Source organism: Micromys minutus (genome assembly GCF_963924665.1).
Source record: "Micromys minutus genome assembly, chromosome: X".
NCBI classification, from domain to species: Eukaryota; Metazoa; Chordata; class Mammalia; order Rodentia; family Muridae; genus Micromys; species Micromys minutus.
In genome coordinates, this window is record NC_137970.1 from 57175705 (window position 1) to 57200529 (window position 24825).

Consider the following 24825-nt stretch of genomic DNA (forward strand, 5'->3'; position numbering starts at 1 on the left):
AAGAAAATATTTAACTGGGGCTTATTGACAGAGAGCATGTTTCAATGCATGGATAGTACTGGAGCAGTAACTGAGACATCCTGATCCTCATACTGAGAGAGAGAGGGAGATAGAGAAGTGTCCCTGTGTATCACTGGGTCTGACATAGGCTTTGGAAACCTCAAAGTCCACCACCAATGACATACTTCTTCCAGTAAGACCACATCTCCTAATCCTTCCTCAGTAGTTCTCAAACTGGGGCCATTGTCATTGAAACCACAACCTTTTAAATTCATACAGATTCCAAATAACTCCAAATATCCTAAACAACTTTAAAACAGAAAAATAAAATCAGAGGATGCTCCTTGATTTTTTTTCTTTTTAAAATAATATTTATTTTTATTAGATATATTTACATTTCAAATGTAATCCCCATTCTCAATTTTCCTTCCATAACCCCCAATTCCATTCCCCCACTTTTATGAGGGTGCTCCTCCACCAATCCCCTTCCACCTCTCTGCCCTGACATTCCCCTACACTGAAGTATCAAGCCTTGGCAGGACCAAGGATGTCTCCTCCCATTGATGCCCAACAAGGCCATCCTCTGCTACATAAACAGCTGGAGCCATGGGTCTGTCCATGTGTACTTTCTGAATAGTGGTTTAGCCCTAGGAGCTCTGGCTGGTTAGCATTGTTGTTCTTATGGGGTTGCAAGCCCCTTCAGCTCCTTCAATCTTTTCTCTAACTCCTCAATTGGGAACCCCATTCTTAGTTCAATGGTTGGCTGTGAGTATCCTCCTCTGTATTTGTCATGATCTGGCAGAGCCTCTATGGAGACAACTATATTAGACTTCTGTCAGTATGCACTTCTTGACACTTGATTAATATTTTATTGGATAGTTTATGTATTTACATTTCAAATGTTGTTCCCTTTCCCAGTTCTTCACTCTTTCACCCCCTTTCCTCTGCTTCTGTGATGGTTTGCATATACTTGGCTGAGGGAGTGGCACTATTAGAAGGTGTGGCCTTGTTGGAGGAAGTTTGTCATTCAGGGGTTGGGCTTGGAAACACTCCTCCTAGCTGGCTTAGGATGTTCAGTCTGCTCCCGGCTTCCTTTGGATGAAGATGTAGAACCTGCACCATGACTGCCTGGATGCAGCCATGGTCTCACCTTGATGATAATGAACTGAACTTCTGAACCTGTAAGCCAGCTCCAATTAAATGCTGTCCTTATAAGACTTGGCTTGGTCATGGGGTCTGTTCACAGCAATAAAACCCTAACTAAGACAGCTTCTAAGAGGATGTTCCCCCTCCCACCTACTCATTCTCACCTCAACACACTGGCATTCCCCTACACTGGGGAACTAGCCTTCACAGGACCAAGGGCTTCTTCTTTTATTGATGCCAGAAAATGCCATACTCTGCTACATGTGCAGCTGGAGCCAGGGGTCACACTATGTGTGCTCTTTGGTTGGTGGATTAGTCCCTGGGAGCTCTGGGAGCTCTGGTTGGTTGATATTGTTCTTCCTATGAGGTTTCAAACACTTTCAGCTCCTTCCATCCTTTCTCTAACTCCTCCATTGAGGTCCCCATTTTCAGGCTGATAGTTGTACAAGCATCTTGTACTGGCTGGTTCTATGTCCACTTGACCGAAGCTGGAGTTATCACAGAGAAAGGAGCCTCAGTTGATGATATGCCTCCATGAGATCCATCTGTAAGGCATTTTCTTAACTAGTTATCAAAAAGGTAGGGCCCCTTGTGGGTGGTTGGTAGTCTTGGGTTCTATAAGAAAGCAAGTTGAGCAAGACAGAGTAAGCAAGCCAATAAGTAATATCCTTCCATGGTCTCTGCATCTGGTACTGCTTCCTGACCTGCTTGAGTTCCACTCCTGACTTCCTTTGGTGATGAACAGCAATATGGAAGTGTAAGCTGAATAAACCCTTTTCCCCCAACTTGCTTCTTGGGCATGATGTTTTGTACAGGAATAGAAACCCTGACTAAGTCAAATTGGTACCAGCACAATGGGGTATTCCTATGACAACTGGACCATGTTTTGGGGAGGACTGTGGAGGACTTTGGAACTTTGAGCTAGAAGAGCCATTGGGATATTAAAAGCTCTGTGGGATGTGCTGTAGGAGCTTGGAAAATAATGTTGAAAATAGTGCAGAAGATGGAGGCCTGAATTGTGAAATTTCAGAGGTAAAATTAAAGACTCTATCAGGGCTGTTGCTGTTTTGATTGTGAAGATTCTGTGGTTTTGGTTAACTGGGGCTGAAGAATTAGCTGTGATTAACAAGATATCAGAACTACTAAGGCAAATCCTTTGCATTACTGGGACTATTGATGTTGGTCAACTGGAGCTAAGAAATTAGTGGTGATTAAGAAGAGTCCAGTATCACTGAGGTGAAACCTTCACTGTGTTCCAGAGATACCCAAGGTTTTACCTAATGCTGTGGCTGGAATTAGTAATGTGTAAAAGTCAGTACTGTTTTTGAAGAAATGAAGGGGTTAGGAAGACTAGTTGAGGCTTGGCACTGTGAGAAGCCATGGAAAGCCTTTGGTGAAGGTGCAGCCTCAGGTACAATCAATGCCCCAGGACTAAAGGGATCATTCAATGGAGTTGAGGTTTGGCACCATGAAGAGAGCCTATGAGAGGCTATTGGTAAAGCCTAGTTGCAGCAGAAGACAGCAGTGTTTTGGAGATGCCAGTACCATGAGATAACCAAGAACAGCAACAGAAGTGAAGAACAGGCAGCTGGAGCCTAGAAGACAAGGTGTGTGCTACAAAGGGCAGAGCTGGAGAAGTGATCCAAGCCTTTGGAGGAGCCCAAAAGTTTGTAAGTGGGTCCCAGACATTGGATGGCTAGAGTTTGATTTTGCTTTTGATTGTAACTGTGCCCTGATTTTTTTTCCCTCTTGAAGGAAGAAAGTATTTTAGTGGAGCCCACAGGTAAGAGACTTTGAATTGAAAAAGAGACTGATTTTTTAAAGAGATTCGATATTTTAAAGGGATTGAAATTTTGATATGTAAGATTTTGTAAAGACTGTGGATCCCTTAAGGTTACATAGAGCTTGGGGATGAATAAGAAAGTAAGGGTTGAGGCTTAATAATGATATGTTTGTGTGTCAAGTTGACAAGGGATCCATTGAACTTTGAGGAAATGCCTCCATGAGATCCAGCTATAAGGAATTTTTTCAAATAGTGATGAAGTGGAGAGGGCCCATCCCATTGAGGGTGATACCATCCCTGGGCTGGTAGACTTGAGTTCTATAAGAAAGCACACTGAGTAGTACTCCATTGTGTAAATATACCACAATTTTTGTATCCATTCATCTACTGAAGGATATCTGGGTTCTTTCCAGCTTCTGGCTATTATAAATAGGGCTGCTATGAACATTGTGGTGCATGTGTCTTTGCTGTATGTTGGAGCTTCTCTGGGGTATAGGCCCAGAAGTGGAATAACTGGGTCTTTAGGTAGTACTATGTTCAATTTTCTGAGGAACTGCCAGACTGATTTCCAGAGTGGTTGTACCAGCTTACAACCCCACCAACAGTGGAGGAGTGTTCCTCTTTCTCCACATCCTCTCCAGGATCTGCTGTCATCTGAGTTTTTGATCTTAGCCATTCTGACTGGTGTGAGGTAGAATCTCAGAGTTGTTTTGATTTGCATTTCCCTGATGACAAGGGATGTGGAACACTTCCTTAGATGCTTCTCAGCCATTTAATATTCCTAAATTGAGAATTCTTTGTTTAGCTCTGTAGTATATTTATACAATGGAGTACTACTCAGTTACTAGAAACAATGACTTTATGAAATTCCTAGGAAAATGGATACATCTAGAGAATATCATCCTGAGTGAGGTAACCCAATCACAAAAGAACAGACACAATATGTAGTCACTGATAATTGGATACTAGCCCCAGAAAGCTCTGTATACCCAAAAAACAACTCACAGATCATATGAAGCTCAAAAAAAAAAAGAAAGAAAAAAGAAAAAAGAAAGACCAAAAAGTGAAAGCCTCAGTCCTTCTTAGAAAAAAAATCAACAGCAAGTGTATAACACCCACACTCAGAGTGGGGTACACCTAGACATTAAATCATTAATAACTCAAGAGCTAAGAAGATAGCCTTGTGGAAATTTTTGGTATTTAAAAATTATTATGTTTAATCTATACATACCAAGAAAACTTTGACTATTTTCATGTTACATTTAGTTTTACATGTACTTTATGCTTATGGTAACTAGTAAGATTTCAATGCATACTATCAAACCTTTAAAAAAATAAGTACTGACAAAAATATATTCATATAGTTTTATTCCAAAATGCTCTTAAAAATCTGTACATGTACCTCTTTTTTTTAAAAAAAATAACGTTGTAAAAGAAAAAGTAATCTTGTAAAAATCCTAACTTTTATATAAAAATCAGTCATTTCTACCTTAAAAACCAAAAAGAAAGAAAGCTGAGCAATCCATGTGAAGCAAGCCAGTAAGTAGCATCCCTCCATGGCCTCTGCATCAGCTCCTGCTTCCTGACCTGCTTGAGTTTTAGTCCTGACTTTCATTGGTAATAAACAGCAATGTAGAAGTGTAGACTGAATAAACCCTTTTCTCTCCAACTTGTATCTTGATCACAATATTTTGTGCAGGAATAAAAACCCTGACCAAGACACATCTTAATCTGTATCAGTAAGGCTTTGGCAGGCCCTCTCAGGAGACATCAATATCAGGTTCCTGTCAGCATGACTCTCAAATTCTAGAAATATATGTGCTGTTTCATTATCAGGGGCACAAGGAATGTCAAATATCACATTTCCCAACTTTGCCATATTTTTCAAATTCTTTCTTTATGTCAACTTCTAAGACTTAATGGTCCTCTCCTGCACTGACCATGTGCCTTAGCAAGACCATGTTAGTAGGACACTTAAGAATTTCTGTTTATGGATTTGAATATTGCTTCTTGGGTGCATCCTGAGACTCACCCTTCGTTGTCATGTCACCCACAGTGAACTTACTGCCACGCTTGCTAGTTTTCTCCATGGACAATGCAGTGCTCAGCCTTGCTCATGTTTCACCAGTCCCTGACCTTCTTGGAAGCTATACTTCAGCATGATCTTATGAGCCACCCATGTTAGCATGGAAAGAGTTGCTGGGGCTTGTTGGAGATCTTGGCCTATCCAACTCCTCATACACTGGGGGAGGAATAGAAGTTTTGGAAGACTGTGATTGAGGTCTTGCATCCTATTCATAAGGAAAATCTCAGGGTAACTCTTTCTTTCTCTATGAGAGACATTGGTAGGGCAATGGCAGGTCCTCTTATAGTTCTTTTCCTCTGCTCTTGCTTATAATCTTCATCGTCATCAGAATCTGGGTCTTGTCGTCTTGAAAACCTACTGTGTTCATGTATGTTTTTATGCCTCTTTATTCTTTCCTCTATTTCCTTCTGTCTTTCCAGCTCCAGCTGCCTCTGCCACTCCTCTCTGATGTTTCAGTACTGTCTCATAATTGTTAGGAAACATAGTGTAATATTCATCAGCTAAGGGGATTAGAACTTCCCCTGCACAAAACCCACTGGGCACAGGGTCCTTCATCCCAGATGTCACATAAGGTGGTGTGTCTAAGATCTGCCGGTCATCTGAGGAACCTCCTCACTTCAGGTCAATGACTGGAGCAAACATTATACTTTGCTTTGTCCTTTGGCTCTTGGCCTGAACAAGAGCTGCCCTTTTAATCTTTCGGTGGCATTGCAGAAGCTCAAAATTTTTGGACCAGCCTTCATTTCTTTGAGTCACTGGTCTCCACTCCCAGGTCATCATATAGGGACATCTTTTTGATTTAATGCTGGCCTTCTGTGATGATTGGGCCCATGGGCCACATCGGAGAGCCAGGCTGCCCTTGCAGAAGCTTGACTACCACCAGAACCAGCTACAGCACTGAATATTCACAGAGCCCACAAAGTGATCGATTACATACATTCATAAGTATTCTACTTTAAATGGTTATCCTTCACTAATTCTTCTAAATTTTAATAAACAACCCTCTTTATTTGGTATTAGCCAATCATAAATTTTACCATCTTTTAGCTTTCTTATTACTATGTAAAAATTCTAATTCATAAAAAATTTTAAATTCTTTATTAATAATTTTGGCTACCAAACATAATAAAATAAAGCTCCAACCAACATATTGCATGTAAGAAAGACTTTAGAAATGCCAAAGCTCTTGTTATCTGTTTTGAAATGCATTTGCAGTCTGCTGCAACTGTAGAGGCATGCACTGTTTCATGTTAAAACAATGCAAAATGAAAAATATTGGAATACTAAATAGGCTATGGGATTTGTGTATATTTGTGTATATTTCTTGTATATGTCCATATTAATAATAGGAACACCTTTTGTAACAAGGACAGCTGTTTCTGTATGTCTAGGTGTCCACACTTTTTTTTATCTACAATAAGATTTCTACAAAACATCTTACCCATTTCTGTTAATGACACTTTTTCTTGCATTCCTTCATAGGAAGCCAGTTCCTGTCAAAGTAGAAAAAAATGTTTCAATACATGATTTGGTAAATATAATCATCAAAGTATTTATTGAACATTATATACAGAGGAATGCTAGGTTGTACTAAAAAGAAATTGATTTCCATTATGAAGAAACTTAGGTGTCCTGAGTGGTCCAGGCAGGAACCACAGAGCAGAAATGGAGGTCTTAACTGGGCTCTCAAGTGTTTCAACACTTTGGGGAAACCAGCTCTCTCCCAGTGGCTGGATACAGAGAGCTGTATCAAAACTGAAAGGATCCTGTCCTGATTTTGAAACTTTTAATTGCTATTTTCACTTAATTAGAAGCTATGGTTCTGGCCCAGAGCTAGTTCCAGCTCACTGCCATCTGAACTCACAGCCTGTCCACAGAAAGCTGAACACCCAGAATTAATATAGTAAAAATGGCCATCTTGCCAAAAGCACTCTACTGATTCAATGTAATTCCCATCAAAGTGCCAACTAAATTCTTTCTAGAGTTCTAAAGAGCAATTTGCAAATTCATTTGTAATAACAAAAACCCCGGATAGTGAAAACTATTCTCACTAATAAAACAACTTCTGGGAAAATCACCATCGCTGACCTCAAGCTGTATTACAGATCAATCTTGATTTAAAAAAAAAAAAAAACATTGATACAAAAACAGGCAGGTAGATCAATAGAATTTAAGTACCAGAAATGAACTCATACACCTATGGTCACTTAATCATTGAGAAAGGAGCTAAAAATCATTCAATGGAAGAAGGACAGCCTCTTTAATAATTGGTGTCGGTTCAACTGGCAGTCAGCATGCAGAAGAATGCAAATTGAACCTTTCTTATCTCCTTGTACAAAGCTCAAGTCCAAGATGATCAAAGACCGCCACATAAAACCAGGTACATGAAAACTACTAGTAGAGAAATGGGGAAGAGCTTAAAACACATAGGCACCGGGGAAATTTTCCCAAACAGAATACCAATGGCTTATTCTCTAAGATTAAGAATCAACAAATGGTACCTCATGAAACTTTAAAGCTTCTGTAAGGCAAAGGGCACTGTCAAAAGGACAAAACAGCAGCCAATAGATTGGGGAAAGATCTTTACCAATCCTACATCTGAGAACTAATATTCAATATATACAAAGAACTCAAGAAATTAGACCCCAAAGATTCAGATAATTCTATTAAAATGGAATACAGAGTTAAACAAAGAATGCTCAACTGAGGAACACCGAATGGCTGAGAATTGCCTAAAGAAATGTTCAGCATACTTAGTCAGCAGGGAAATGCAAATCAAAAAAACTCTGAGATTCCACCTCATAGTAGCCAGAATGGCCAAGATCAGATACTCAGGTGACAACTAATGCTGTGTAGGATGTGAAGAGGGATTTCTCCACTGTTGGTGGGGTTGTAAGCTGGGACAACCACTCTGGAAGTCTGTTTGGCACTTCCTCAGAAAATTGGACATAGTACTACCTGGAGACCCAGCTGTACCACTCCTGGGCATTTACCCAAAGGATGCTCCAACATCTAACAAGGACACATGCTCCACCATGTTCATAGTTGCCTTATTTATTATAGCCAAAAACCCAGATATCCTTCAACAAAGGAATGGATACAGAAATTGTGGTACATTTACACAATGGTGTATTACTGTTATTAAAAGCAATGACTTTATGAAATTCTTAGGCAATTGGATGGAACTAGAAGCCATCATCATTAGTGAGGTAACCCAGTCAGAAAATAACACAAATGGTATACACTCACTGATAAGCAGATATTATCCCAAAATGTTCCGAATATCCAAGAAACAATCCACAGGCCTTATAAAGCTCAACAAGAAGGAAGGTCAGAATGGGGATGCCTCAGTTCTTAGATGGAACAACAAAACACCTACAGGAGGAAATACAGGGACAATTTGAGGACCAGGGGTTGAAGAAAATGTCATTCAGAGACTCTCTCACCTGGGGATCCATCCCATATGCAGCCACCAAACCCACACACTATTGCTGATGCCAGGAAGTGCCTGATATGGATGTCTCATCAGAGGCTCTGCCATATTCATATTGATACAGTTGAGGATGCTTGCAACTAAACCTCAGATGGAACATGGAGACCACAATGAAGGAGCTAGAAAAAGAACTGAAGAAGCTGAAAGGCTTTGAAACATCATGGAAAGAACAACATTATCAATCAACCAATCCTTCCAGAACTCCCAGGAACTAAAACACCAACCAATGATCACACAAGGAGAGACCCATGGCTGTATTTGCATATATAGCAGAGGATAGCATCTTCTAGCTTCGGTGGGTGGAGAGGCCTTGGTCCAGTGAAGGTGTATTTTCTCAATGTAGGGGAGTACCAAGGTGCTAAGGTAGGAGAGGATGGTTGGGAAAGGAGATACCTTCACTGAAGCAAGGGGAAGGGAGATGGGAGTGTGTGTGTGGGGGGTGGATGCAATAACATTTGAAATGTAAGTACAGAGAATATTCAATTAAAATGAAAAACAGAAATTTAAAATATGAAATAATATAATACAAAATAGGTAGATGTATAGTTGGTAGCTAGATATTAGCTAGACATATCATAGGGAGATGATAGACAGATGATAGATTTCATAACTCAGTTGTGTGAATGTTATCTTTCTGGTTTTGTAGCTTTGAATTCAGCAGGAACCTGAAAATTGAAAATTAAAGATAAAAAATTGTTTCTGGGCAATTACAGTGTTTATTTATTATGACTTTACAGAAAAATTTTGGAAATGTGTTTGCTTGGGATTTTGCTAGTATAACTTTAGTTTTTTTTTTTTTTTGTTTTTTTTTTTTTTTTTTTTTTTTTTTTAAATTGTGACCTATGGCTGTGCTCCCAGACCAGACACCCACGTGCTCTGCCACCTAGACCAGCAGTAAGAGAGTATCCAGATCTGCCCGGAAAGGCTGTGCTTGTGGACCAGATGCCCAGGTACTCTGCCACTTGGACCAGCAGATAACCTGTGGCACAGGCCTGGTGAGGCTGCATGGAGAGCACCCAGAACACAGAGAGTACTTGGAGGAGGTGCTTGAGGCAAAAGTTCCTTTCAGGCCCATGATAAGAGAATATCCAGATCTACCTGGGAAGGCTGGACTCTCTGACCAGCCCAGGCACTCTGCCACCTGGACCAGCAGGTAACCTGGGGCACAGACCTAGTGAGGTTGTGCACTGAGTTCCCAGAGCACAGAGAGTGCTTGGAGGCGTTGCCCAGGACTGTGTCAGAGAGAATCCTGATCTGCCTGGGAAAGGCTGTTCTGGAATATCAGCTCCACAGGCTCTTTTACACCTGGACATGAGGTGTACCTGACACTAAAGCCCAGGAAGGGCATACATCTTGAGTTCGCAGTGAGCAGAGAGGACTGTCCTTGCTGGAAAAGGGTCCATTTTCACATGGAGAAAGGGCCAGATCCCCACCACTAGTATTCAGGACCAGTGGGCAAAGGGCTGATTTCCCAGAGCAGCCTCACAAGAGCTCCCCCACCTGAGCCCATAGAGACAACATAGTACCTGACACCAGAACTCACTGCTCGCCCACAAAAAGCCAAATACTCAGAAGCAGTTTTCTTCCTGAGCTCACGGACCCTCAGATCCACAGGAGAGAAAGGTGCCAGTCACTGAAAACAAGACCTCATATAACCACATATGACAAGATGGCAAGAGAAAGAACTTAAGCAATGGAAACCATGATAACCTGGCAACATCAGAACTCAGCTCTCCCACCAGAGCAAGTAGTGGATTGCCAAACACTCCAGAAAAACAGGACTCAGACTTAAAATTATACTTCACGATGATGAAGTAGATGGTTAAGAAGGGCATGAATAACTCCCTTAAGCAATTACAGGAGAACACACAGAAACAAATAGAAGCTTTTAGAGAAGAAACACAAAAATCACTCAAAGAACTACACGAAAACACAACCAAAAAGATGAAGGAATTGTAAACTGAAATAGAAACAATGAAGAAAACAAAAAAAGAGACAACCCTGGAGATGGAAAACCTAAAAAAGAAATCAGGAGTGACAGATGTAAGCATCTCCAACAGACTACAAGAGATGGAAGAGAGAATCTCAGGGGCTGAAGACAACATAGAAAACAGAGACAAAACAGTCAGAGAAGATGCAAAAACCAAAAAGCTCCTAACCCAAAATGTCCAGGAGATTCAAGACACAATGAGAAGACCAAACCTAAGGATAATAGGAATAGAAGAGGGCGAGAAGATTAACTAATGGGCACAGTAAATATCTTCAACAAAATTGTAGAAGAAACCTTGCCTGCCCTTAACAATGAAATGACCATGAGCATAAAAGAAGCCAACAGAACTCCAAATAGTGTGGACCAGAAAGGAATTTCTTCCCAACACATAATAGTCAAAACACCCAGTGTTAAAAACAAAGAAAGAATACTAAAAGCAGTAAGGGAAAAGGGTCATGTAACATATAAAGGTAGACTAAACAGAATTACTCCGACTTTTCAACAGAGACTATGAAAGCTAGAAGATCTTGACAGACATCATACAGACCCTAAGTGAATACACATGTCAGCCCAGGTTACTATACTCAGCAAGACTCTCAATTACCATAGATGGAGAGACCAAGACATTCCAGGACAAAACTAAATTTACACAATATCTGACCACAAATCCAGCCCTACAAAGAATAATAGTTGGAAAACCAAACACAAGGAGAGAAACAACACCCTATAAAAAGCAAGAAAATAACTAAGCAGAAAACCAAAAGAAGAAAGACATACAGACATAATTCTACCTCTAACAGCAAAAATAGCAGGAAACAACAATCACTACTCCTTAATATCTGTTAACATAAATGGACTCAATTCCCCAATAAAGAGATATAGACTGTCAGACTAGATACATAAACAGAATCCAGCATTTTTCTGCATACAGGAAACTCAACTCAGAGACAAAGACAGACACTACCTCAGAGTTAAAGGCTGGTAAAAAACAAACAAACAAACAAAGAAAAAACAAAACAAAACAAAAAAACAAAACAAACAAACAAACAAACAACAAAAAAATGGCCCCAAGAGAAACAAGCTGGGGAAATCATTCTAATATGGAATAAAGTAGACTTTCAATCAAAAGTTATCAAAAAATATAAGGAAAGACACTTTTTACTAATTACAGGGAAAATCTATCAGGATGAATTCTCAGTCCTAAATGAATATGCTCAAAATTCAAGAGCACCCATATTAATAAAAGAAATCCTACTAAAGCTCAAAACATACATTTTACCACACACAATAATAGTGGGAGACTTCAACACCCCACCCTCATCAATGGACAGATCATGGAAGCAGAAACTTAACAGAGACACAGTGAAACTAGCAAAGGTTATAAAAGAACTGATATTAACAGAGATCTACACAAAATTTCATCTTAAAACAAAAGAATACACCTTCTTTTCTGCAATGTATGGCACCATTTCCAAAACTGACCATATAGAGGGTCAAAAAACAAGCCCCAATGATATAAAAGGCGTGAAATACTCCCATGCATCCTATCAGATTATAATGTACTAAGGCTGGTCTTTAATAAGAACAAAGACAATAAAAAGGATACATATACATGGAAACTGAACAATGCTTTACTCAATGATAGCATGGTCAACGAAGAAATAAAGAAAGAAATTTATGATTTTCTAGAATTTAATGAAAATGAAAACATAACATACCCAAAGTTATGGGATGCAATGAAAGCAGGACTAAGAGGGAAACTTATAGCTCTGAGTGCCTCCAAAAAGGAACTGGAGAGAGCATACACTAGCTGAAAGCTCTAGAACAAAAAGAAGCAGATACACACAAGAATTATAGATGGCAGGAAATAATCAAACTCAGAGCAGAAATCCACCAAGAAGAATCAAAAGGAACCATACAAAGAATCAACAAAACCAGGAACTGGTTCTTTGAGAAAATTAACAAGATTGATAAACCCTTAGCCAGACTGACTAGAGGGCAAAGAGAGAGTATCCAAATTAACAAAATCAGAAATGAAAGTGGAGACATAACAGAAAGAGAGGACATTGAAGAAATCATCAGATCCTACTATAAAAGCCTATACTCAGTGTACTGGCTGTGTTTGTGTCAACTTGATACAAGCTAGAGTTATCACAGAGGAAGGACCCTCAGTTGAGGAAATGCCTCCATGAGATCCAGCTGTAAGGCATTTTCCCAACTAGTGATCAAGGGGGGAGGGTCCAACCCATTTTGGTTGGTGTCATCCCTGGGCTGGTAGACCTGGGTACTATAACAAAGCAAGCTGAGAAAGGCATGGGAAGCAAGCCTATAAGTGACATCCTTCCATGGACTATGCATCAGCTTCTGCTTCTTGACCTGCTTGGGTTCCAGTCCTGACTTCCTTTGGTGATGAACAGAGATATGGAAGTTAAGCTGAATAAACCCTTTCCTCCCCAACTTGCATCTTGGTGCTGATGTTTGTGCAGGAATAGAAACCATGACTAGGACACTCAACAAAACTGGAAAATCTGGAGTAAATGTGTTAATTTGTCAACAGATACCAGATACAAAAGTAAAATCAGGACCAGGCAAACCATCTAAACAATCCCACAACACCTAAAGAAATAGAAGCAGCCATCAAAAGACTTCCAACCAAAAAAAAAGCCCAGGATCCGATGGATTCAGTGCAGAATTCTATCAGACATTTATTGACAACCTTATAACAGTACTCTCCAAATTATTTCCCAAAATAGAACCAGATGGAACACTACCTATTTTTTGAGGCCACAATAACCCTTGTTTCTAAACCAAACAAAGACCCTACAAGGAAAGAAAACTTAAGACCAATCTCACTTATGAACACTGATGCAAAACTACTCAACAAAATCCTTGCAAACAGAATGCAAGAACACATCAAAACGATCATTCACCATGATCAAGTAGGCTTCATACCTGGATGCTGGGATGGTTTAATATATGGAAAGCCATCAACATAATCCACCATATAAACAAACTCAAAGAAAAAAAAAAACACATGGTCATCTCACTAGATGCTGAGAAAGCATTTGGCAAAATTCAACACCCCTTCGTGTTAAAAGTCTTGGAAAGAACAGGAATTCAAGGCCTATACCTAAACATAATAAAAGCAATATACAGAAAACTAACAGCCAACATGAAATTTAACAGTGGGAAACTTGAAACAATCCCACTAAAATCAGAGACTCAAAAAGGTTGCCCACTCTCCTAATACCTATTCAACATAGTACTGGAAATCCTGGCCGGAGCAATTAGACAGCAAAAGGAAATGAAAGGGATACAAATAGGAAAGGAAGAAGTAAAAACATCACTGTTTGGAGATGACATGGTAGTGTATGGAAGTGACCCCAAAATTTCACCAGAGAACTCTTACAGCTCATAAACAAGTTCAGCAAAGTGGCTGGATATAAAATTAACTCAAACAAATCAGTAGCCTTCATCTTCTCAAAGGACAAACACGTGGAGAAAGAAATTAGGGAAAAGTTACCCTTCACAATAGTCACAAACGATATGAAATATCTTGGTGTGAATCTAACTAAGCAAGTGACTGATCAATATGACAAGAACTTCAAATCTCTAAAGAAGGAAATCAAGGAAGATCTCAGAAAATGGAAAGATCTCCCATGCTCATGGATTGGACGGATCAACATTCTAAAAACTGCCATCTTACCAAAAGCAATCTACAGATTCAATGCAATCCCCATCAAAATTTCAACCCAATTCTTCATAGAGTTGGAAAGAGCAATGTGCAATTTCATTGAATAACAGAAGACCCAAAACAGCGCAATCCATCCTCAACAACAAGAAAACATCTGTGGGAATCACTATCCCTGACCTCAAGCTATATTACAAGGCAATTGTGCTGAAAACTGTATGGTACTGGCACAGAAATAGGCTTGTAAATCAATGGAATAGAATAGAAGATCTAGAAATGAATCCTCACATTTATGGTCATTTGATTTTTGACAAAGGAATGGTAAACATTCAATGAAAAAAGGACAGCCTCTTCAAATGGTGTTGGTCCAACTGGCACTCAGCATGCAAAAGAATGAAAATAGACTGTCTTATCTCCTTGTACAAAGCTCAAGTGCAAGTGAATCAAAGATCTTCACATTAAACCAGGTACATTGAAATTACTAGAACAGAAAGTAGGGAAAACCTTAGAACACATAGGCATGGGAGAAAACTTCCTGAACAGATCACCAATGGCTCATTCTCTAAGGTCAAATATCAACTTATGGGACTCAATGAGATTGCAAAGTTTCTGTAAGGCTAAGGATACTGTCAAGAAAACAAAATGGCAGCCATCAGATTGGGAAAGGATCTTTACCAACCCCACATCAAATAGAGGCCTAATATCCAAGGTATACAAAGGACTCAAGAAGCTAGACACCAGAGAAACAAACAACCCTATTAAAAATGGGGTACAGAGCTAAACAAAAAGTTCTCAATTGAGGAATAGTGAATGGCTGAGAAGCATCTAAGAAGTGCTTGACTTCCTTAGCCATCAGGGGAATGCAAATCCAAACAACCCTGAGATTCCACCTCACACCAGTCAGAATGGTAAAGATCAAAAATTCAGATGACAGCTGATGCTGACAAGGATACAGAGAAAGAGGAACACTTCTCCACTCTTGGTGGGGTTTGTAAACTTTCACAACCCCTCCGGAAATCAGTCTGGCGATTCCTCAGAAAATTGGGCATAGTACTACCTGAAGACCCAGTTATTCCACTTCTGGGCATATACCCCAGGGAAGCTCCAACATACTAGAAAGACACATGCACCACAATGTTCATAGTAGCCCTGTTTATAATAGCCAGAAGCTGGAAAGAACCCAGATGTCCTTCAGTAGATGAATGGATACAAAAATTGTGGTATATTTACACAATGGAGTACTATTCAGTTATCAGGAAAAATTACTTTATGAAATTCTTAAGAAAATGGATGCATCTAGAGTATATCATCCTCAGTGAGATAACCGAGTCACAAAAGAACAGACATAATATGCAGTCACTGATAATTGGATACTAAACCCAGAAATCTCAGAACACTCCAGAAACAATTCACAGACTATCTGAAGTTCAAGAAAAAACAAAGGCCAAAAAAAAAAAAAAAAAAAAAGAAAGAAAGAAAGTGAAAAAACATTATGCTTAATTTTTACACACCAAAAAAACTTTGACTAATTCCAGGTTACATTTTTTTACATGTAATTTATGCTCATTATAACTAGTAAGATTTTATTGCACAGTATCAAACCTTTAAAAAAATCAAGTACTGACAAAAATGTATTCATATACTTTTATGCAAAAATGCTCAAAATCTGTACATTTATCGATGTTTTTTTAAAATAAAGTTGTTCAATTAAAAAAATAAAGTTAGGGAGAGCCTTGAATACATGGGCCCAGATAGAAATTTACTGAAGAGAACACCAACATTTTACATTTTAAGATCAACAATTGACAAATGGGGCCTCATAAAATTGAAAAGTTTCTGTAAGGCAAAGGACACTGTCAAAGGGACAGAACAACAACCAACAGATTGGGAAAAGTTCATTTACAGTCCATCATCTGAAAGAGGACTAATATCTAATATATACAAGGAAATCATGAAGTTATGTTTCAGAGAACCAAATAAACCTATTAAAATTGGGTTACAGAGCTAAACAAAGAATTCTCAACTGAAGAATATCAAATGGCTGAGAAGCTGAAATTCCTAAGAAATTGGATGTATCTAGACTATATCATCCTGAGTGAGGTAACCCAGTCAAAAAAGAACAGACATAATATGCAGTCACTGATAATTGGATACTAACCCCAAAAAGCTCTGAACACCCCAGAAACAACTCACAGTGTATATGAAGCTCAAGAAAAACAAAGGGAAAAAAATGAAAGCCTCAGTCCTTCTTAGGAACAAAATAAATGTATAGCACCCTCTCAGAGTGTGTTACACCTGGACCTAAAATCATTGGTAATCCAAGAGCTAAGAATATAGCCTTGTGGTAATTTTTGGTAGTTAAAAAATTCATTCTGTTTAATCTTTTCATACAAAAAACTTCGACTATTCCATGTTATAGTTTGTTTTACATATACGTTATGATCTTTGTAAATAGTCAGATTTCAATTCTTATTATCAAACTTTTAATAAAATAAAGTACCGTCAAAAATATATTCATATATATTTACACTAAAATGCTTTTACTAATTTGTATATGTATTTCTGTTTTTTTAAAAATAAAGTTGTAATAAAACACAATAACTATTAAAAATTAGAAAATAAATTGTGACCTTTATTTTTTTTTCTATGTCCCAATTCCATTTTTTGATGTCTATCTCATGTTTTGATATTTATAAAATATTTCCTCTTCTCTTTTTCTGTTTGTTTTTGGTTAGGATATTAATCATAAAATTACTGGCTTTTGTCCTTTTACATTTTTAATACTTGCTTAGTTTTTCTGCTTATCTTTGTGTGTTAATACTGAGGTGGAATGTCACCCCCATACCAAATGCTGCCATCCCTCAGCCATTAACTGAATAACCCATCTTTTAGTCAGTGATTTGAAATGTCCCTTATATCAAACACCATATTCCCACATGTACTTTAGAGAACTTCTGGACTCTTCATTAAGTTTCATTGTTATAGCTCTGGAAATTTTATAAAAAATGTTCATTTACTTTTGAGATTAAGATATAACTACATCACTTCTCCCTCCAAACCTTCTCATATATTGCTTGTTTCTTGCAATGTCAGAAGTTACACCCATAAATTCTCACCAAATTACTGACTATACATGAGTTGAACAAGGACAACAATCAAATCTTAATATTTTATGAATCAATTTCCTATCTATGATACTGTATGCAACCATGTCCTTCACACGAATATACATATTTTTTATATCTTAATTACTTCAAAAACATTTCTTCTTTTTTCCCCTTTATTTATTTAATCCACATCTGGGAAGTTCAGACAAATAGTTAAAACACATAATTCGTTTCTCTATGTCTGTGTTCTTAGCTGTTCTTTATCAGAAACCCCTTTGAACAAAAACAGGTGTGAAATTAGGGGAGTTTGATGAAAATTAAAAGCTAATCAGAGTACAGGGCCTTTAAAATATAAAAACACTGTTAAAAGATGAAACAATATGAAAAGCACAGTTGTCTTGAAAGTAAGATCTTGGTCCACAAACATGAATAAAGGCACCATTCTTAGATCACAGCCAAAGCAACACAATCCCACAAAGCAGTGTAGCTGAGCTAATGCGTACACAGGGTGAAAAGCTGACCTACTTTTTTTAAAAACATTTCTTTTAATATTGTTCTTTTGTCATATTTTTGTGTTCAAACATTTTACTTATATTTTTATTATTTTTCTGGAAAAGAGTTAAATTTTATCTTGCATTGATAGAAACTTTGAAAAAATTATATTTCTCCACATTACAACGCAAAAAATCAACAGAATATATTTTGCTCTTAGATAAGAACTCACTGGTGTATATAACCAAAATAAATTTAAATTCTTCAAAATAAATCAACATGTTGATTCATTTTATGTCAATTTGACACAGACCTGAGACTTGCAAGCAGACAGAACCTCAATTGAGACAATGTGTCCATAAGATCAGGCTGTAGACAGACTCTCAGGCATTTTTTAAATTACTAATTGATAGGGGTAAGGAGTTGGGGAATGGCAACTATTATGGTGGTGCCACTACTGGGCTGTGTGTCCTACCTACTATAAGAAAGCTGGCTGAGCAAGCCAGGAGGAGAAAGGCAGTAATAAGCACCCATTTAAGGCCTTTATATGCGTCTAGTTCATGCTCAATTTGAGTTTCCAGCCTGAATTCCTTCAGTGGGCTATAATGTGAGGTATGTAAAGCAAATAAACCTGTTCCTCCCTAAGTTGTTTTTGGGCATGTTGTTTCATCACAGCAATAGTAACCATAACTAAGACAAAATAACTGCTCATTAAAAAAATCCACATATGCATGTCTTCATTATTAGCATCCTAGTTAATCCATACTATATTATTGCCATATCAGTTAGCACCCATTTTATAAAGATGTGTTCTTCATATAGTATTGGTCAGTTGGAATTCAGCAGGAAAAGCAACAGTTCATGAATAACCTTCCATTTGAAACATATTCAAGTATGTGGTAACTATATTATATGTATCACCACTATATATAAAAGAGTTCTTTTTTTATTTAAAACTTTTAATTTTTAATTAACAATCCTCAAAGTCAAATAAAACAAATTTTAGGTGATGCCTCAAGTATTCTTATTTAATTCTAAACATTTAGGAAACAAGAAACATCACAGTTACTTATAATCTATCATATAACTTTATTCAAAAATAATAATTATAATGAATAATAAGAAAAAATTCCAAGCATCCTATATTTTGTTTTTTTTAAACTTTATATTAAAAAACAAAGATAAAAGAAAAATTTTAAACATTTTTGCATAAATGTATACAAATACATTTTTTGTCAGTGCTTGGCTTTTTTTTCTTTTTTCTTTTTTAAGGTTTGATACTCTGCATTAAGGTCTTACTAGTTACAATGATCAAAAAGTACATGTAAAACAGGATGTAATCCGGAATTAGTCAATGTTTTTTGGTGTGTAAGGATTGAGCATAATGTTTTTTTTTGTTTGTTTTGTTTTCTTTTCTTTTTTTTCTTGAGCTTCACACATGTATAAGAGTTCTAATCAATGTATATTACCTGTAAATCCATGTTAATAATTTTCATTAGCATTTTCAATATTTTGACATTTTTAAATCAAATGATTGCTATTTAATGTCTGCAAAGGCTAATTTTTGAATCATTTAACACAAATAATAATCTCCAATTCATTTGTTCTGTAAAAATTTCTAACTGGTTGCTTATTTTATACTGCAGTTGGCTTCAAGCAAACACGTATATTGAAAGTGTAAATTTAAACTCTATTATAAGATTTGTTTTAAAAATTAGATTTTAACAACAGGTATATGAATATACACCTTTAATCTTAGCACTTGGGAGGCAGAGGCAGACACAGGTGGATCTCTATAAATTCAAGGTCAGCCTTGTCTACATAGTGAGTTCTAGGACAACTACATCTATGAAGAAATACCCTGTCTCAAACAAAAAAACAGAGTTACATTTAAAACCAATCTTTATTATTTGTGAACTTGCCACAATTTTATTTAATTTTTCAAAACCAAAGAATTTTGCTCAGGATTGAAAATTCAAAAGTCAAAATTTGGACTAAGGTATTGTTATTTGAAATAAATACGTTTAAATAATGTTTGGTTTCTTTTGAAATTACTTAGATTTGAAATATCATAGCTTTGTGATGCAGAATGCCAAATTATGGTATATATTGACAGGCTTTTATGGTACATAGATGAAATTTGGTTTTCTATAGAAATTCAAAAAAAAAAAACCTTATGCTTATTTCTTGAGGGGAGAAAAAAATAGCTCTCTTATCTAATACAATGGTCATGTGTACATGAATACATATGTAAAAACACAGACACTATATTGTAATTAAGGAATTATGGAGTAAATTTATAATAGTCTCAGAGCATTAACAAGTCACTTACAGATTAACTATTTGCTTAGTCCTGAACAGAACAAATTTTCAGTGAGTATACTAGCAATTTTGAAATTTCATTTAAATTCTCAGGGTGTAGTATTTTATTTTGCAGAATTGCTTTTGAGAAACTAACTGCCTTGTTTCACCTACTTTAAACCTAGAGTATTCTGGATTTATAATGTAAACATATATGTACAAACTTTAAAAGATTGTACATTTCCCACAAGGGAGTTGTCATTTATTCTTGTATGTATCTGCAAAACATTTTAATTACAAAAATATTACAATTTTTAAGATCAGGCATATGGAAAGGTTTATACTCTGCTACAATGATGTTGATGTACAGCTATACAATGCCTCTTAGTGATGGAATTCCTGTAGCTAAGGAAATTTGATGGCAAGCTAATGAACTAATTTTCCTAAAGTATTTTTATAAACTTAGAAATAATTGTGTGCTGGGAAAATGAACATAAAACACAAAGTAAACCACTACATGTATCATTCATGTATCACGTGAACGACAGACATCAATTCATCAAAATTCTATCGTGGTAACTATAGTTATTACATTGTCACCTTACTGCACTGGTATAATTTCTAGGAAAAGGTATTAAAAGAAACATATATAAGAAAACTTTCACTCAGTTCCTTAGACTCATGGCATATACTACTCAACAGTCTTCTAGATAAACTATTCCAATTGAGCTATCTCCCTTCTCCACATCTTATACATTTTTAAACAATTTTTATTTTGCATATAAAAGAAAACATTACCACCATCTTTTGATATAGCAATTACTATAATTTTGCTTTATATTGAAAAAGTGGTTTCGTGAATTTAACAACACTATCTATATGCACCATAATGAGCAGAGCTATTACTATTGCTACTACTACTACTACTACTACTACTACTACTACTACTACTCTTATAACCTAGACTATGCATTCCTTTTGCTCTTTCAGCCCTTCATTAACTTGCAAGTAATAAGGAGATGCAGGCTTACTTTAATCAATCTCAGGATATCTGGGCAGTCTTGAGGCTCAGCAGGTCTTATGAAGAAAGAACAAGAATTTGGCTTTTTCATGATTGAGTGTATCATTCCTTGTTGACTTTCATTTAAATCACTCATGCTTGCTTCATCTGGCTGTAATTGACTTGTACCTGGTTGGCTTATGCCTAGTTGACTTGAGTCTGATTGGCTAGTGTCTAAGAAACCACTTTTCATCTCTGGTTTGCTTGGACCTGTTTCTGATTTACCTAATTGTGACTTTCCTCCTTGGCTTGATTTGGTGTCATCAGGTTGGTTTGTATCTAATTGGTTTGTGCCTAATTGGATGGTTTCTGATTGCTTTGTCTCTGATTGACTTGGCACTGGTTCCCAATTATCTGATTGTTTCATGTTTGGGTTGCTAGAGCAGGATTCCCATTTCTCTGATTGTCTTGTGCCCAAGAAACTTGGGGTTGGCTGCCATGTGTATAATTGTCTTACACCAGGCATGTTGGTATTTTGTTGCCATGTATCAAATTGTATTGTGCCTAATTGACTGAGGCTTGGGTGCCATAAATCTGGGTGTATCATTCCTGGCCGGCTTGGATCCCATGGCCCTGAGTATGAATATTTCATGCCAGGTTGGCCTGGGTGCCATGAATCCAATTGTCTTTTATCCAGAGGGCTGTGGCTTGGTGACCATTTGTCTGATTGTGTCTTGCCTGGGTAGTTGGGATCCCATTTCCATGGATCTGTCTGTTTCATGCATGGTTGACTGGTGCCTGATTGCCATACATCCAGATCTTTCATCTCTAGTTGGCTGGTAGCTGATTGCCATGTGTCCAACTCTTTCATGCTTGATTGGCTGGCACCTGATTGACGTGTACTGTAATGTTGGCTGAAGACTGTTTGACCTGTGTTCCACTGCTCCATACATGATTGGTTGAGACCCACTTGCCATGTACCTGATGCTTTTTTTCCTAGTGGGCTAGGGCCCGGTGTCCATGTGACCGAATGTCTTGTACCTTGTTGGTTATGGCCCTGTTGCCCTGTGCCTGATTGTCTCTTGCCTGGTTGACTAGGGCTTCGTTTCCATGTATCAGATTGCTTTATACCTGGTTCAATGGAACCTGATTGTCTTAAGTCAAATTGTCTGGTGGATGAGTGATTTAGTTGTGGTTGCCATGAATTTGGTTGTTTGATGTCTGGGTGGTCTGGGTCCCATTGCCATGTATCTGTTTCTCTCACACTTGGAGGGCTTAACCCCCATTGCCATGGTTCTGTTTCTTTCATTCCTGGATAAATTAGGTCCTGTTTCCACGTACCTGGTTGTATCTGTCCTGCATGGCTTGGGTCTTGTTGCACTGTACCTGATTGCCTTGTTCCCTGATTATTTTGCCACATGTCTGGTGGTCCCCTGCTTGAATACTCTGGGTCCCATTGCCATGTGTTATTTTGTTTCATATTGGGAGTGAGTGGGACTGGCTGCCATATGGCTGTTTGGCTCATGCCTGCTTGATTCGTACCTGGTTGTTGTGGGTTTGATTGTTTCATCCCCAGTTGTCTTGGGTCTGACTCCCTCATACTTTTTTGGCTCAGGTCTGTTTTGTACATGCCTTGTTGGTCAGTGTTTGGCCATGATTGTTTCATATTGGGTTGGCTCAGGCCTGGTTGGTTTATATCTAGTTGGCATGAGCCTGGTCTTGTCATACCTGGTTTGTTCATGCTTGGCTGTTTAATGTATGGTTGGCTTGGCTCTGGTTGTTGCTTGTTGTGTGGGCCCAGGCCTGGTGGGCTCAAAATTGGTTGGCTTAAACCTGGCTGTGTCATACCTGATTGGTTCTTGCCTGGTTGATCCATGACTGACAGACTAGCAGATGATGGGTTGATAAACAACTGACTGGCTTGTAGGAGTCTTGATAGAACAGGATATTTTGACTGCAGTGCTGTGATGAAAAGCTGTCAGCTGTTTCCAGTTTGTCTCAACTCAGACTTGCAGATTGTCCTTTGTCATGATGGAAATGAAAAACAAAGTTGACTATGTGAAGAAGGTGATTAAAGCCACTGATTCACTGGAGGTGACTTAGCCAGATACCACAGCTACAAGTGTGGCTGGGTTTCAGCCTGCCATCTGGTCTTTTCCTGCCAACAGGCCAGAAGAAGAAGAACAAAATGATCCTGCGAGAATGTTACCACATCACCCCTCCCCCACCACAGAGAACTGCATCATAATAATGAAGTCACAATGCCAGATTCTCTTTGCCTATGTGCTGCTCTTCCAAGTTGTGAGATAGGGGACATGGAAGTAGCTGCTTGACTAAAAAGATTCACTGCTGTTTGAAAAGCAAGTGGCTGGCTCTCTAGTCTTATCCCAACACTGTTACAGAACACCACCAATCCTACTTCAATTCTCTGTGAACTTTGCTGAACCTAGGTCTGGACCTACTTTTCCTCATTCTTGTGGACTCTCTCAAAACAGTTCTACTCCATTTCTATTCCTTTCGGTTAGCCAAAGATACCTAGAAATATTCTCTACATGAGACCTCCAGTGATCACACTAGACCTGAGTAATCAGGTATGGGCATTTTCACTCTGACTCATTTCCTCCATTATGATCTTTCCAGACAGGTATGGTACTTCCTACCTCAACTCCATACACTGGCAATCCTAACTCTGAATTCAAACCCAGAATCCCCCTAGCCTTTAATCCCTGTCTTTCCAGATTATTCTTTGTCTTACTGCAACCTACTTGAAGAAGCTACTCCTGTCACAACTCTAATTTGCTAGGGACCCTGATTCATGTGATGAACAGAATACCATTAGTTCTTTCTTCCAGGCACCCTCAGTATTTTCTCCAAGCCCATATATATTACTCTTTGCCACATACCAAAGTGCAGAAACACTCCTCACCAGACAACAGCCAGAACACTTTCCTAAGATTCAGAGAGAGCTTTTCCATAAGGGTCCTTGATTTCAGTCGAATGGTTCGTTTTGAGTATCTGTATCTATTTCAGTTAGCTGATGGTTGAGCCTCTCAGTTCCTGTCTGCAAGCACAACACAGCATCAGTAATAGTGTCAGGGTTTGCTGCCACTCATGTGATGGTTCCCAAGTTGGGCCAGTCACTGGAAATCCTTTTATTCAGACTGTTCCATTTTGTTCCTGTATTTCTTTCAGACAGGAACAATTCTGTGTCAAAAAAAAAAAAAAAAAAAAAAAAAAAAACTGGAGAGAGCTTACATCAGCAACCTGACAGCACAGCTAAAAGCCCTAGAACAGAAGGAAGCAGATATACCCAAAAAGAGTAGACGGCAAGAAATAATCAAAATTAGAGCAGAAATAGACCAAATAGAATCAAAAAGAACCATTGAAAAAATCAACAAAACCAAGAGTTGATTCTTTGAGAAAATCAACAAGATTGATAAACCCCTAGCAAGACTAACTAGAGGGCAAAGAGAGAGTATACAAATTAACAACATCAGAAAGGAAAGTGGGGACATAACAACTGAAATTGAGGAAATTCAAGAAATCATCAGATCCTATTACAAAAACTTATACTCCAAAAATACTCAACAAAAATCCTTGCAAACCGCATCCAAGAACACATTAAAACGATCATTCATCATGACCAAGTAGGCTTCATCCCTGGGATGCAGGGATGGTTTAATATAAGGAAATCCATCACTGTAATCCACCATATAAGCAAACTCAAAGATCAAAA

General features: G+C 38.0%; 1 protein-coding gene and 1 pseudogene across 2 annotated transcripts in view; both read right to left on the reverse strand.

Moving 5' to 3' along the window:
- SATL1 (spermidine/spermine N1-acetyl transferase like 1) overlaps window positions 1–22965 on the reverse strand; it is a gene marked incomplete at both ends in the record, with an annotated part of 30447 nt that extends 7482 nt beyond the window's left edge. Inside the window, 2 exons of the mRNA XM_080910495.1 lie at window positions 6457–6508; window positions 21121–22965. Coding sequence (XP_080766621.1) covers window positions 6457–6508; window positions 21121–22965 — 1897 coding nt within the window. The remainder of the gene's footprint in view (window positions 1–6456; window positions 6509–21120) is intronic.
- On the reverse strand, window positions 4656–5805 carry LOC308415792 (splicing factor 45-like; annotated as a pseudogene). Its single transcript has one exon. The product of its transcript is annotated as a splicing factor 45-like (transcript).
- Window positions 22966–24825: the final 1860 nt, after the last annotated feature.